This window comes from Sphaeramia orbicularis, chromosome 6 (genome assembly GCF_902148855.1).
Source record: "Sphaeramia orbicularis chromosome 6, fSphaOr1.1, whole genome shotgun sequence".
NCBI classification, from domain to species: domain Eukaryota; kingdom Metazoa; phylum Chordata; class Actinopteri; order Kurtiformes; family Apogonidae; genus Sphaeramia; species Sphaeramia orbicularis.
This window is the reverse complement of record NC_043962.1, coordinates 31492507-31504338: the sequence shown is the minus strand read 5'-3', so window position 1 is coordinate 31504338 and position 11832 is coordinate 31492507. Positions and strand designations below refer to the sequence as shown.

Here is an 11832-nt window from a genome sequence, read left to right as displayed (position 1 = left end):
GTATTTACAAGGCTGACAATTAATATTGAAAAAACAATAACTCAAACTATGAATTATGAAAGAGCTGCAGCATCTGAAACCGACCACAGTGAACATTTGAAAGATAAACAGTACCACAGTGCTTCAGTTTCAGCTTCAGAGATTGTCATGTCTTTTACATATTGTGATCTTCTCTTTCGACTCACCATATATTTTTATTAGTAAGTTCTGTTTTGTTTTTTATCAATTACTAGAAATTTCAGGCAACCCCATTTGGATTCCAGGCGACCCCATGTGGGGTCCCAATCCCAAGGTTGAAAAACAGTTTTAATGGCTCCCAGTAATAATACCTAAAAATAAAAGTACTGTATACGTCTTGATTCATTTTAATCCATCACTCTTAAGGTGGTAGGGGTCAATGAAGAACATAAGAATCTTTAAGTGTTTTAAAAGTTATTTATTGTTTACAGATGTTATTTGGTTACATAATTTACAATGTAATTAATTCTCGTAGAGCAACACTTCATGTTATAGAACTAAATTGAATTAATCATCCTTCAAGACTATTTCACATTAAAGAAAACTGACTCTACACATACACTTATATGCTTATTTTTTATTATATCAATACAAAATAAATACAAACAGCCCATTTATATTTTGTAAATCATTGTGTTACGAAGGATTTTAAAATAAAATACCTTACTTGTTGTGCCTCTTAGTTCAATCTCCATTTGATTCATGGTTGCTCAAATGAAAGTGAGCATATGATCTGACAGTAGCTTAGATATACAGTACAGTTGAATATATCCTTAATTCTAAGTAAACGGAATAACATGAGGTCTGTTGCTGTTTTAGAAAGGCCAGCAGGAGTACTCTGGAGTCACTTTACAAATACACCCAGCCTCTCGGGAAAAAGTCACTGGCTGCCCTAAAAAAGGAGAGGCATACAAATAATTTAATGTGTTAATACACCATATTTATTAAAAAGCTGTGACACAGTCATTAAAACGCTGCTGCCAATACAAAACAAAATCTAAGGGTGACACAGAAATTCTCAGGAATTCAAAACATGTAAGATTATTGAGTAATTATCTACGAGCAGTTAGCATTTTTCAGTGATTCATGTAAGAGATTATATTGCAATCTCTAATTCTTAAGATTCAAAAATGTTTCTAAAGCAATCGAGACATTTATTAACAAATATGTACGACAATAGACATAATTCACATGGACTTTGTGTTGCTTCTACAGATGCATGCATATGCATATTGTGTGCTCATCTTTTTATGTGCTAAAGGGAGGAACAGTTTTTCAGTTTTGCAAGAAAGTGAATTTGCGGTCACTGCATGTGCTGTATAATAGTAATATTTTCTGAAATTTAAAAATGCAGATCATTGGCTAAACATTTATCAGATAGTTAAAGTAATTTTGTTACTCTTTAAACCTACAGGTATCTTGCTGAAATAAACCTAAAAAAAGACATGTTTTTGCTGAAGTGTTACCTGGTATTAGAGGAATTTTAGTTCCCGATGCCTTCAGGATAACCTGTAGATTATAGCGATTTTTGCTCTCAGTATCTCCCCTCAGAATGATACAAACTTCTTCTTTCCTCAACAGCCAATCCATTTGACTTCCGAGGTAGTTCACGCCACGTATACAAAGCTCAGAGACGTCATCAGGGAGCAGTGGGGAAAAGGCGAGACATTCCTTCTCAACTCTGTAAATAAAGTATTTGAAATTCAATTTTAACACACCGTACCTTTAATGTATCTTCACTGTGCATGGTAAGAGATTGATAACAAACCTGAATCCAGTATAACCAAAAAGCACAGCCTGCATGAATCCACCCATACCGGTGAGAAAGTTCACTGCTCCAGAGCCATCTGATGATTCACTCCACACCTATCAGAATTCATCACAAATACTCTGAATATTCAGTGAGGAGTCATGTGTTAGGACTAAGTTAGTGTGCGGGTAAGAGGTTAACCTGGAAAGGACCCTGGATGTTGCCAAAGCACTTCTCAAGTAAACTTTGAGCTCTCTGAGCCTCCCCCAGCTCCAGCCAGCCGATCGCAAACATACTCTTAAAGCAGAAAATGAAAAAGCTTCAATGAAAACATATACTGGTGCAAAGAGTAACATGCCTTTACATTCAAAGAAGGTATGTTGTCTAAAAAGCAGGTAAAAGCTCTTTATTAGGATAAACAAACCTATTTTTTGGTTGCTACTTATGCCATTTCAGTGAAACAGATTACACACATTTGCTTAAACTTGTGTCGTCCCATATCGTCCCTTACCCAGGTCATGGCTGGACCATGAGGGTCTGTTACCGGCTCGTATGTCTCAAGATCATTTCTTCTTATTTCAGGAGACATTGGCAGTCCAAGAGGATAACCTAGCATCACTATGTCTGCCTGCTTCACTGGATGACCTGTAATAACAGCACAAAACACAGTGACATCCTGTGATGGACATTTGGTTTTCTTTGTTTCTTTGATTTTTGTTAGAAATGTGAAAAAACAACCTTTCACGTAGCCGTCATATTCAGGATGGTACTTGGATTCTTCATCAAAAAGTATTTTGATGTGTTCGGCCACTTGTTGCCATTCTGGTGGTGCAGGATGTTGCATAAGATCTGCCAATTCCACAGCAAATTGAAGACTGACAAATGACAAATTAGTTTATCATTACTGGTATCCATACGTTAAATAATCTGTAGCAAAGTTTTATATCTTTGTACCTGAATTTGGCCACTGTGTTTGTGTACACTGAGTCATTGACATTGTAGTAGTACTCATCGGGTGGCATTACTCCTAAATTACAAGAAAACAACATGAATAGAATTATTGAGTTCACTTTAGACATTGAAATATTAGATAGCAAACATTTTAAGATCATAAAGATAAAGTATCATAAGAAAAATTAAATAAAACAACTAAACATTTTAGAATATTTAATTCCTTTAAGGGAAGTTAAAATGTATACTTATGCAGACAGTTTTGTGAGATAATCCGTTCTTGAAGCGATAGAGAAGTGATCATCCATTTATTTAATATCTAATATTCACATTCAGAATACTTTATTAATCCCAGGGGGAAATTATAAGATGTTAGTCATTTCATTCAAGTAAAATAAAAAGGAAAGAAATTATCAATACAACAAAAAAAGAAAAAAAAAATCTAATATCTGTGTAATGTTACATACACCTCTGTTAAATATGTGTCTTTACCTAAGAGGTGATACTTTTGGTCCTCGGGGCTCCAGGTCACTCTGGAGACCCAGTAATCGGCCACACCCCATATGACCTGGCTGCCCTGTCCCTCTCTGAACATGGACAGATCCTGCAACAAAGAGCTCAGTTACCAACATCAAACGGTGAAAAATCTGATCCTCCTGAGTGTGAATAAAAGCATATACCTCAGTGAGGTAGAGATAGTGTTTGAAGGCATGGATGACGTCTCCATTGATGTGAATCTCTTGTTGTCCATAAATATCCCCTGGACACACCTCCCTGCCCGATACAGCACTCTCCCATGGAAACTTTAGTCCCTGAATGAATATGATACAGTTACTGAAGTAAAGAACCAGCACATGCCACTTTTAAAGGCATCAGTCCAAAAATGTAGAGATGTCCTACACTGACGCTGATCTGTCACCTGCAGTTAGTTTTAGATAAATGTTCAGTTACTATTAACAACCAAACACAGTTCCATATTTAATCAACCACACACAGAAATGTAATATCGGACATTACATTACAGTATATATTTCATATCTGAAAATACACTCTATGTATTTGCATATCTATAACTAAGAAAATTGTCTTTTTTTACATCATGATTTTAACATTCTTGCCGGGCTGTTTTTACAATAAAGTGCTGATTTGCAGTTGATGCATGCACCACATCAGGCTGCGTCTTCTTTTGTGTCTACTTATGTTATACTTAATGTATTTTTAGCACATATATATATATATATATATATATATATATATGTATGTATATATATATATATATATATATATATATATATATATATATATATATATATATATATATATATATACTTAAGATTTTAATGTGATACATTTTTTCCTTCTCACCCCCTTACAACTGAATAAATGAGACAGTTTTGTAAATTCTGCCTTCTTTTAACTGGAGCGAGTGCTTTGATTTGAAACTTGTTTGGAACTTCCAGCTTTTTCCTGTTTTCACTGTGGTGGAAGATGTGTTTAAAACCTTTATATAAGACAAAGTAATAATGATACATTGTCAACAGGTACCAGTCTGGCATTTAAATTCTTACGTAAGTAAATGTATGTAAAAGTCAAAAATAAAGAAACCTATATTAAGATGTGAAGTCAAACTATTCATTGCTTTATTATTATGGAAGGAAAGAGGAAAGTATACTCTCAGTGGTCACACACAGTCTTCAGCGTTTACTGGGAGTCTGTCCAATCGGTACATACCCGAACACATAACACAGTGAGGGCCATAAAGTGGGTGAACTGATCATACCTTGTATCCTTGCCTTTGAGCGTTGTCTTTTGCACCATCTACAGTCCTCACTCTGTACTCAAGCACAGCTCGAGCCAGTTTAGGGTAGAACAGAGCTATACTTGGAAATATCCATGTGTCCTGTCCCAAAAACAGAGTCAGTGACTGACACATTATTCATACCATAAATACTGCAAAATAATGCAGCCACCTGCCTCACCTGATCCCAGAAAACATGGCCCCAATAGTCCTGACCATCCCCTCCGTTGGACAGCCCACCTGGACTGACTCCACCAAAACAGCTGGTGGTGTCATGCATGGACAGGAAGGCACTGAGCAGGTAGAACATGCAGCCAATCACAGCCCTGCAGAGGGTCTCTGACCCTTTGACCTCTACCTTGCTCAGCAGCCACAGTTCTTTCCAGGCCTGTTCATGAGAGGGACGCAGGTTTCCAGACGCCATTAGACTTAGACCCTTATCAAAACTGGACTCAGCACTCTCTAAACTGTTGGCCACAACCAGGATGAAGCCCCAGCGAGCCTGGCTCTGTTCTGGGAGCAGCGTGAGAGTGGGGGGCATGGTGGTCCAGATCAGATGAACTGTAGCACAAGAGACCCCCGGGAACTCAGGGGTGGCCGTCTGTCCATAGATGTGCCTGATGGGAAGAAGAAATCAAACTTAGCCATCATCTACACTGCATGTTATATACACCAGTGGTTCTCAAATATAAAGTCCAGGGAACACTCATAATTTCAGTAAATTATACACTTCTGTGTTTTTAGAAAGTGAATGACAAACATCTGCACCAATAAATCAAGCATACTGTGTTTATTCCTCCCACCCATATTAAATTTGGGCCAACAGAGACTGACTAATACTTGACATCAGTCTGACACAACCACAATAAACTATTTCTGATAGTTATAATCATTTACTTGAGAATCCTTGGAAAATTTTTTTATCTATAAAGAATGTCTGCCCCCCAAAACTTTGAGAACCACAAAACTACAGGATCAAATATGCACGTATTAAACTCACCTCCCTCCTTTGTAATCAGGACCAGACTCAAAAGCGATGTCTTTGCTCTGAGGTGTGAATGAACTGACCAGCTCAACTGTGACTGGCTCCTGTGATGTTCCCTGACGTACCAACAGAATCTCCATCACCATCAGATTTGAGTAGTATCGGTGTGAGTATAAAGCCTGTGAGGCAGTTACAGTGGCTGTGCTCAGAGTGTGGGTAAAAATGCCTGGATGACAAGATGAGGCAAATCCCAAATAAATCACAAGATTAAATGAGACAAACAAATGCCAACGACAAACACTGCAGAGTCTACTACCTGTGTGTGTGTCCAAACAGTAGGCGTGTTTGGCAAGTTCCTCTGTCTCCATCTTCACAGCTAGAGGACAGGGAACATCTGCCCGATGAGTCCGTCCATCATCTCCATTGTAAACACCCCCCATATGCATGATGTTATCATACACCCTCCACCCCAGGAGCCCATTGGCCAGTGGAGGGAGGAAGCGGAGGTCGGTGGGTAAAGTGTCGGTAGAGAAGATGTAGGGGTCGGACTCACAGGCCATGATGACGAGGTGATCTTCATGAAAAGGTCCGATCAAACCAAGAGGCTTATCCTCTCAGGACCAGTCCCAGGAACTCAAGAGCTAAAAAGACAAATATTTTACTCAACAATCAGAAAACATATTTGCATGTTTGTCCTCCCTTGTCATGCACAGTTGTGTTTAGTCCTGATACTTAAGGTGGAAACAGTGACTCTTTTAACAAGTTCCTGGTAAAGTCTATTTGTGGATCATGTACTTTGACACCTAAGCGTCACAAGACAGATGTAATCATCAACATGTATAAACATGAACTGAAAATGTAAAAACACCACATACATTATCCACTTCTCAAAACTTCAAATTATTTCTCATAATTAACACAGCATTTTGAAATGTGCCATTATCAGCCAAAGAAAGCAGGAGAAAAAAACTCACTGGAACCAAGTTGATGAAAATATCAGTGAATATCTACCAGTGTCAGTGGTCTGCACAGACACTTTTTCCTACTGTTATGAATGCTTCAATCTCACGTTAGGAGGAAACATCTGCAACAAAGAGCTGGGGAAAAAGTGAAAGAAAAACCTCCAAAAGTTTCCAAACAGCTTACTCTTTATGGTTTTGCTACCAAAACATCTTATATGTTCTGGAGTCTTAAAATATTTTTTAATTCTCATCAAGTGGACGTAAATAAGCCTGAAGTTGTTGATGAAGTGGGTCCCAGTTGGTAATGTCCACTAGTGTTACAGTAGGAGGAGGGGCTGGTCATGGGGCCCCGTTTGTGGTCTGCGTGAAAACATGGGGTGGATTTACACGAGTCACGAGGTGGTTCAAAGAGTTTTTAAAGGTGTATTTACATGAAGGTGGGCCATCAGACCGCTCCGAAGTCCACAATCCTGGTCCTACCAGATCTGGGTCCTTCTTTTGGAGAGCTTTCTGTGTGGATCCCCGGCCGGCGCTGTTTGACTTCCCATAATCCTTAGCGCGAGTCTATTAAAATGTACCGCTAAACGGAACTGCAACCATCAATAAAACCATAAAAGAAGAATGAATGAGTAATAAGTATTTAATAAAGGTGTTACGTCATCCTAAACACTTTTCTTTACCGTATTTAACGCGTTTTATACACTTTAGCAAATTTTACGTATTTTGAAAAAAAGTGTTTTAGCGTTTTTAGGAGATACATTTCCTTCATTTATGTGCAACAAATTTAGAAAAAAAAGAAATGAAAACAAAAGTAAAAATGCACAGATAAGCGATATCCATGTTTGTGTCTCATGTTTGTGTTTTAACTTGTGCTATTTGACTGTTTTCAGATCTGTGTCAATGTGAATGTGTTTTGATAAATATTTAGTCTTTGTTGATTTTAACCCTTTCATGCATGAATTATGAGAACCTTAGTTGAGTTTTTTTCCTGAGTGTTTTTATTCCTCTTGAGGCATGAAAAAAAACAATGCGATTGAAATTTTTATGAACCTATTTTTCATGGAGTTACAAATATGTCCACTCAGCTGGACACCATGCATTTGATTTTTGAAACAAAAAAATATGTATTTAAAACCCATCATCAGAAAGTGATATACTGTGTGAAAACTGAAATAAAAACATTTTTCATGCAGCTAATCTGATGTTTTCTCACATTTTAACATGCTCTAATACTAGTTATTACTAACTTCATGCAAATAATATGCAAAAAAAAAAACCTTTTTGATAAAGAAAACTGTTAATTACAGTCTAATAACACTTAGCAATTGATTTAACACATTACTGCAGATCAGGTTGATCAAGAACAGCAAAGTTACAGTAATGGTATGAATTACAGTGTATAGGATGATGCATAAGCACCCACTGTGTTGGCTGATTTGGAACTAAAACAACAAAACCCATGAATATACAAGAGAATAGCTGTATAATAACTATCCACTGTAGTGACCAGAATGCATGAAAAGGTTAATGTTGACAGAGAAATGTAATATAGGACATTCTGTTACAGTATTTCATATCTAAAAATACAGCCTATGTATTTGCATATCTATAACCAAGCAAACTGTCTTTTTTTTTTTTTTTTGTACGTCATGATTTTAATATTCTTGCAATATTAATATTAATATTCTTGATTTTAATATTTAATATTCCTCTTGTTTTTACAATGAAGTGCTGATTTACTGTTGATCCATGCACCACATCAGTCCATGTCTTCTTTTATGTGTACTTATGTTGTACTTCATGTATTTGTAGTTGATATATGACTTGAGATTTCAATGTGATACATTTTTTTCCTTCTCAGTAATTTGTAAATCCTGTTTTCTTTTTACTGTAATGAGTCCTTTGATTTAAAACTTGTTTGCAGCTCCCATCTTTTTCCTTTTTTCACTGGTGGAAGATGTGTTTAGATCCTTTATTTAAGACAAATAATTAATGACACATTGTCAACAGGTACCAGTTTGGCATTTAAAGCCTTACATAAATAAAAATATGCTAAAGTCAGAAGTAAAGACACTTATATTAAGATGTGAATGTCAAACTAGTCATTGACTTTATTATTAATTAGTTCTGTCATAATATTTTTTTTTTGTTTGTTTGTTTGGTTACGTATGCAGACTAATTGTAAATCAGGTAAATCAAACACCCAGAGGAAAATAAAATCATAAAAAAAACAGAAATTTTAAGAAAAGATATTGCAGCATAGATAAAACACAAGAATAAATGTAATATAGTATGAGAGCATATAGTAAATGAAATGATTATTAAATATGCAACAACAAGCACCAATACCATTGTCCAGCAGAATGGATAACCATTAGCTCACCTTTTTTTTTTTTACCCTTGTAAATACATGCTTCCTACTGAATTGTACATAAATGGATTCTTTGCTTAAATGTGATTTATTTGTCATTGTATTTTTTGAAACCTATAAAGCTTCTAAATGTTCTTCAGTGTACCTCAGAAATACATGGAAATTAAGACGCACACACAAAAAGAACTGACCTGGAGGACAGCCCTTTTCAAGGTTCATTTATGGATGTATTGATCAGTAGAAAGGACTCATTTCTGGACTATGAAGGAACAGAGTATGAAGGAAGGATGCTTTACTTTGAGACAATCTAAAGTACACACACAGACCTAGTTTGCTGTAGATACATGTATATGAGAGCAGCACATTTTACAGAAACTCACCTATGATCCTGTGTATGACTTCGACTTCCAGCTTTAACCCACAAAGACCCAAACATCAGTTACTGACCAAAATCATCTACTGATATAAACTGATGAATACCTGTTGATCCACTAATCCCATCAATACATGTAAATAATTGGTGTAAAATACAGTTTGCCATCTTGTCATGGTCATGAGATATGACCCATTTGGACGATCAGAGGCTACGTAGTGAACGTGGAACCACAAGATTGACAATGACAGTGGATGGAGAGACTGGTTTTTATGTACAGTTAATGATATATTTTACCGTAAAAGGCACTTTTTCTGCAGTTTTCTCTGTTTTTGATATAATAACCTTCAACTTTAATCTTAGTTTTTATGAACATCCACAAAATCAATAAATAAAATATAAAAAAAAATATATGACTTTCTTTAAAAAAAAAAAAAAAAAAAAGACAGAAAGAAAAAGAAAAATACTGACAATAATATTATTTTTTAAAAAATAGTGATAAATCAGTTAAGAAAAATTAACCAGAGAAAATTTTACTTGAGAACTGACACAAAAGTAGCACTGGGTCTTTATGGGTTAACAAATATTTCTTCCTATTATAGACTGTTGATGTTTTGTTATATAAGACTTAAAACAGATTGAACTGGTACCACCTGATGCATACATACAGTAAGTCCAATAAAAACACAAGAACCATTTGGCTGAGATAGTTAAATGCTCTTCAGGTCACAGGAGGAGTGTTTATATTTTCAATTTTCTTTTCCAAGAAGTAACGCGTCACTCTCTCCAAACTAAATCATGCCATCTCTCCTCTCTGTATAAGCTGCTCTAAAAATATCCTTTCACCTTTATTCTTTCCTCTTTGATTTGACGTCGTTTATCTCTCCTGCTTTATTTCTTTCCGAATAAATCTGCAAAATATTTGGACTGTGAACCTGTGGAATCACCCTTCAAAACCAGCCTGAAAAAATAATCTGTCTCAAAGCAGGCTTCATTCGTTTTATTTAACCTCTTAATTTACCCTAAATGTTTTTTTGTCTTTTAGTTTTGTTCACATTTTGTCAAATGTTTAATGATCATTTTATTATTTAATTACATTTTCTTTTAATGTTTTTTTTTCTCATGTTAAGCATTTCACCACCTTTGGAAAGTGAATGATCTTACATTGTTGGATATTTCCATGAAGGCAAGACCAATCCTATTCATATGAAGTTCATAAAAATTTTTTGTATTTATATTTTTGTATTTTATTTTGATATAACCTTTAGATGTGGCCAAGGTAGGGAGCCACTAAAGACTTTTGGGTACCGGTCACAAGACATTTATTTGGGAAGTTGGCAACATTTTATATTAAGGTATGCATAATCATCAATAACTACTTGCTTTTTATTGGTATACTTTTGTATTTATCAATGCTTTATTCTGCTTGACCATGTACTGCAACCACTGGATCAACAACAGTGTCCGTGGTTCTGTAAAACTTATATATCGGGGGATTAATGACAATTCCATTTTATAAAACAATAGTAGACAACTATAAAGTGTGAATAAGTGTGGTCAACACAGGCTGCTAAAACTCTGGACATTCAGTGCATTAATGTCATTTAATAATCTCTTCTTTTTTAATGAAAGTTTTTCTTTTGGTTTCAAGTTCTCTGTAGGATTTAGAAATAGCTGCTACTGAAGCTGTATTATTCTGTTGTCATTTTCCATGTTGATTCATCATCCAATATGGTGAATTTTTGGGATGAGATGTGTTTGTACTTATAAATAAAATCCAAATTATGATAAAAATAAAAGCTTAGCCTCAATAAACTCCTCAATCCTGCTTATTTTGGTAAATAATTAAGTCATTGTACATGATCTGAATAAACTTTGCTCACTATGGGTACTGCACAAGTAATGACATAAGAATATTCACAAGGCATTAATAAGGACTTCATAGTGACAACTAATAAGGAAAGAATGTGCTACTAATAGGCATTCTTATTCATTCTTTAAACCTTTAATTAATCTTTTAACAAAAGCTCCATTTGCAGTAAAGCAAAGAAAACAACAAGAAACTGTGGTGATAAAAACAAAACATTCAGTTAATACTTAATTTTAAGTTTGATTAAATGAATAAAATAATATGCCATAAAGAATTCACACTTATTTATGTCAGCACCATTCATTTATAAAAGCAAGACTTTTTTTTTTTTATGTGCTGGAAGTTGGTCAGGAGATGTAACTGTCAGAAATGTAAAAACTTCCTCCATCAGCTGCTCAGCTGTAGTGTATGACACCAGCTGTACCTCATGGTGGCGCCGAGGAGCTGTTTGTGTTGCATCTGGCATCATGCCGGGGGTCAGAGCCACAAACCCTGGGAAAAGCAGAGCTTTGTCCATATAAGGTTGCAATCCATCCGCTTCCCTCTTCCTCCCCAGCTCCCTTCCTCTGTCTTTCTCAGACCTGAGGGATATTTACAGAGAGAGCGCCTCGGCCAGCCTGCCCTTCCTTATTAGGAGCTCAGCTTGTTGTCAGTACTTCTTCTTCTTCTACCCTACAGGACAGTGGTCCATCTCTTTGCACTCAGATGAGACAAACAGATGGATGTCTCATCTTAAATACACTCAAGTGAAAAT

General features: G+C 35.8%; 1 protein-coding gene across 2 annotated transcripts; it reads right to left on the bottom strand.

Moving 5' to 3' along the window:
* Nucleotides 1-461: 461 nt before the first annotated feature.
* Nucleotides 462-6987, bottom strand: pgghg (protein-glucosylgalactosylhydroxylysine glucosidase). 2 transcript variants are annotated; one of them, XM_030135724.1, is made up of 14 exons: nt 6896-6987; nt 5819-6143; nt 5518-5728; nt 4699-5134; nt 4500-4619; nt 3400-3531; nt 3212-3323; nt 2723-2795; nt 2507-2643; nt 2280-2413; nt 1970-2065; nt 1787-1884; nt 1485-1699; nt 462-910 (listed from the first exon to the last, which is right to left on the bottom strand). In XM_030135724.1, the coding sequence occupies exons 2-14, from the start codon at nt 6060-6062 to the stop codon at nt 834-836; spliced, it is 2085 nt and encodes a 694-aa protein (XP_029991584.1). In that variant the 5' UTR covers nt 6063-6143; nt 6896-6987; the 3' UTR covers nt 462-833. The 2 variants fall into 2 exon arrangements, with proteins under 2 accessions (XP_029991584.1, XP_029991583.1); XM_030135723.1 differs by lacking the exon at nt 6896-6987 and adding an exon at nt 6649-6857.
* Nucleotides 6988-11832: the final 4845 nt, after the last annotated feature.

What these genes read in the sequence shown, in the direction of transcription:
- pgghg (XM_030135724.1), bottom strand. Translation starts at nt 6,062, where the DNA reads ATGGCCTGTGAGTCCGACCCCTACATCTTCTCTACCGACACTTTACCC. An exon ending in CTCAAAGGCAAGGATACAAG is followed by an intron (nt 3,532 to 4,499) that starts GTATGATCAGTT and finishes ATATTCATTCAG; the next exon opens with GGACTAAAGTTTCCATGGGA. An exon ending in TTTGGTTATACTGGATTCAG is followed by an intron (nt 1,700 to 1,786) that starts GTTTGTTATCAA and finishes CTTTATTTACAG; the next exon opens with AGTTGAGAAGGAATGTCTCG.